At 67.2% G+C, this 1471-nt stretch overlaps 1 protein-coding gene across 1 annotated transcript in view; it reads right to left on the bottom strand.

Annotated features, from left to right (window-relative positions):
• Positions 1–1471, bottom strand: part of LOC103619221 (filamin-C) — a 32114-nt gene that overhangs the window by 26990 nt on the left and 3653 nt on the right. The window contains exons 3-6 of the mRNA XM_017739389.1: positions 1394–1412; positions 1038–1245; positions 390–508; positions 190–267 (exon numbers count right to left, since the gene is read on the bottom strand). Coding sequence (XP_017594878.1) covers positions 190–267; positions 390–508; positions 1038–1245; positions 1394–1412 — 424 coding nt within the window. The remainder of the gene's footprint in view (positions 1–189; positions 268–389; positions 509–1037; positions 1246–1393; positions 1413–1471) is intronic.

Here is a 1471-nt window from a genome sequence, read left to right as displayed (position 1 = left end):
TCACCCCCGGGGGGGGGGGGTGGGGGGGGGCCAGCCACCACTCTGAGAGTGGGGGAGTGTCATGGGGTGGGGGTGTCACGGGGGACATCACAGGGGGCGTGTTCTGGGGTATCATGAGGGGTGCTGCAGGGAGGGCAGCAAGAGGATGTCACAGAAGGGGTGCCTTGGGGGGGTCACCAAGGGGCTCACCTTGTGCAGCCCCCCGACCTTGGGGACATAGGTGACGCTGTATGTTCGCTTCTTGTCGTTGTTGGGGACCACCTTGGCCTGGGATGGGAAGAGACCCCAAAACCGGGGAGAGGGGGTGACACAGAGCTGGGGCACTGGGGGGTCTCCCAGAGAGGGAGACTGGGGGGATTCCCCAGACATGGAGCCAGGGTCCCCTGTACCTCCTCAGTGTGTCCCTCGGGGTCCTCAACATAGACAAGGACCTCGCCCGTCCCTGCCTCGAGGGTCTCCACCGTGAACTGGGCTGGGCGCAGCACCACATTCCCCTGTGGCTCGATGCCTGCAGGGTGGGGGGAGTGAGCACAACCCCCAGCATCCCACAACCCCCCAGGACTTGGAGGCCCCAGGTTGTCCTTGGTGGTAGCAGGGGGGTCCAGATTGTCAGTGGTGGTCTCCCGAGTATGGGTGGCTGAGCTCGAGGGGACTTTGAGGGGTCCCTGGGCATGGGGGGACTCTTGGAGAACCCTGGGTGCAGGTGGACACCCTGGGATGTCCCGCAGGTGTCCCTGGGCACAGGTAACACCCCAGGACTGGAGAGGAGTCCCTGGGCTTGGGGGGGGCCCATGGTTTACTGTCATGCCCTGACAGCCCATAGCCCCCAGGTGCTCTCTTGCACTGGGTTCCCCCTGAGCCCTCCCCCTGTCCCCCACCCAGTACCCCTCTCCGTGTGCCCCCTGTGCCAGCCCCCATGTGCCCTGACCTCCCCCTCCCCTCATGTGTCCCATCTGGTCCAAGTCCCCAGCCTCCTGGTGCCCCCACAAACCTCCACATCCCCTCATGCCCCTCTGAGCCCCCTGAGCCCTTCGTACCGGGCCCGTAGGCACGTGCACGGCCGGGCTGGGGGGGGCGGGGGCGCAGGGGGGCCCCCGGCCGGAGCTTGGCCTTGGGGAACTGGGACAGGTACGTCATCACCGAGTGCTCGTCCACGTTGGGGTCCACGATCTCCTCGGGGGCGATCACCTGGGGGAGAAGCCCAACACCGGTCAGACCCTCCCAGCACCCCCACCCAGGAGGACCCTGCTGGGTGCACCATGCACCCCACTACCAGGAGGGACCTCCTGCCTGACCCTCCTGAGACCCCCGACACCCATCAGACCCTCCCCGCCCTGCTGGGGAATCCCCCCACACCCACACCCCTACCACACCCACAGGTGCCATGGGGTACCCCAAATGCCCAGGGAGCCCTGTGGATCCCCAAGGACGCCCCCCAGGCACACCCCTGCCCCCCCAGTGTCCTCTCCCA

The sequence above is a fragment of the Corvus brachyrhynchos genome, unplaced genomic scaffold, assembly GCF_000691975.1.
Source record: "Corvus brachyrhynchos isolate BGI_N302 unplaced genomic scaffold, ASM69197v1 scaffold197, whole genome shotgun sequence".
NCBI lineage: Eukaryota > Metazoa > Chordata > Aves > Passeriformes > Corvidae > Corvus > Corvus brachyrhynchos.
This window is presented reverse-complemented; position numbering and strand designations above follow the sequence as displayed.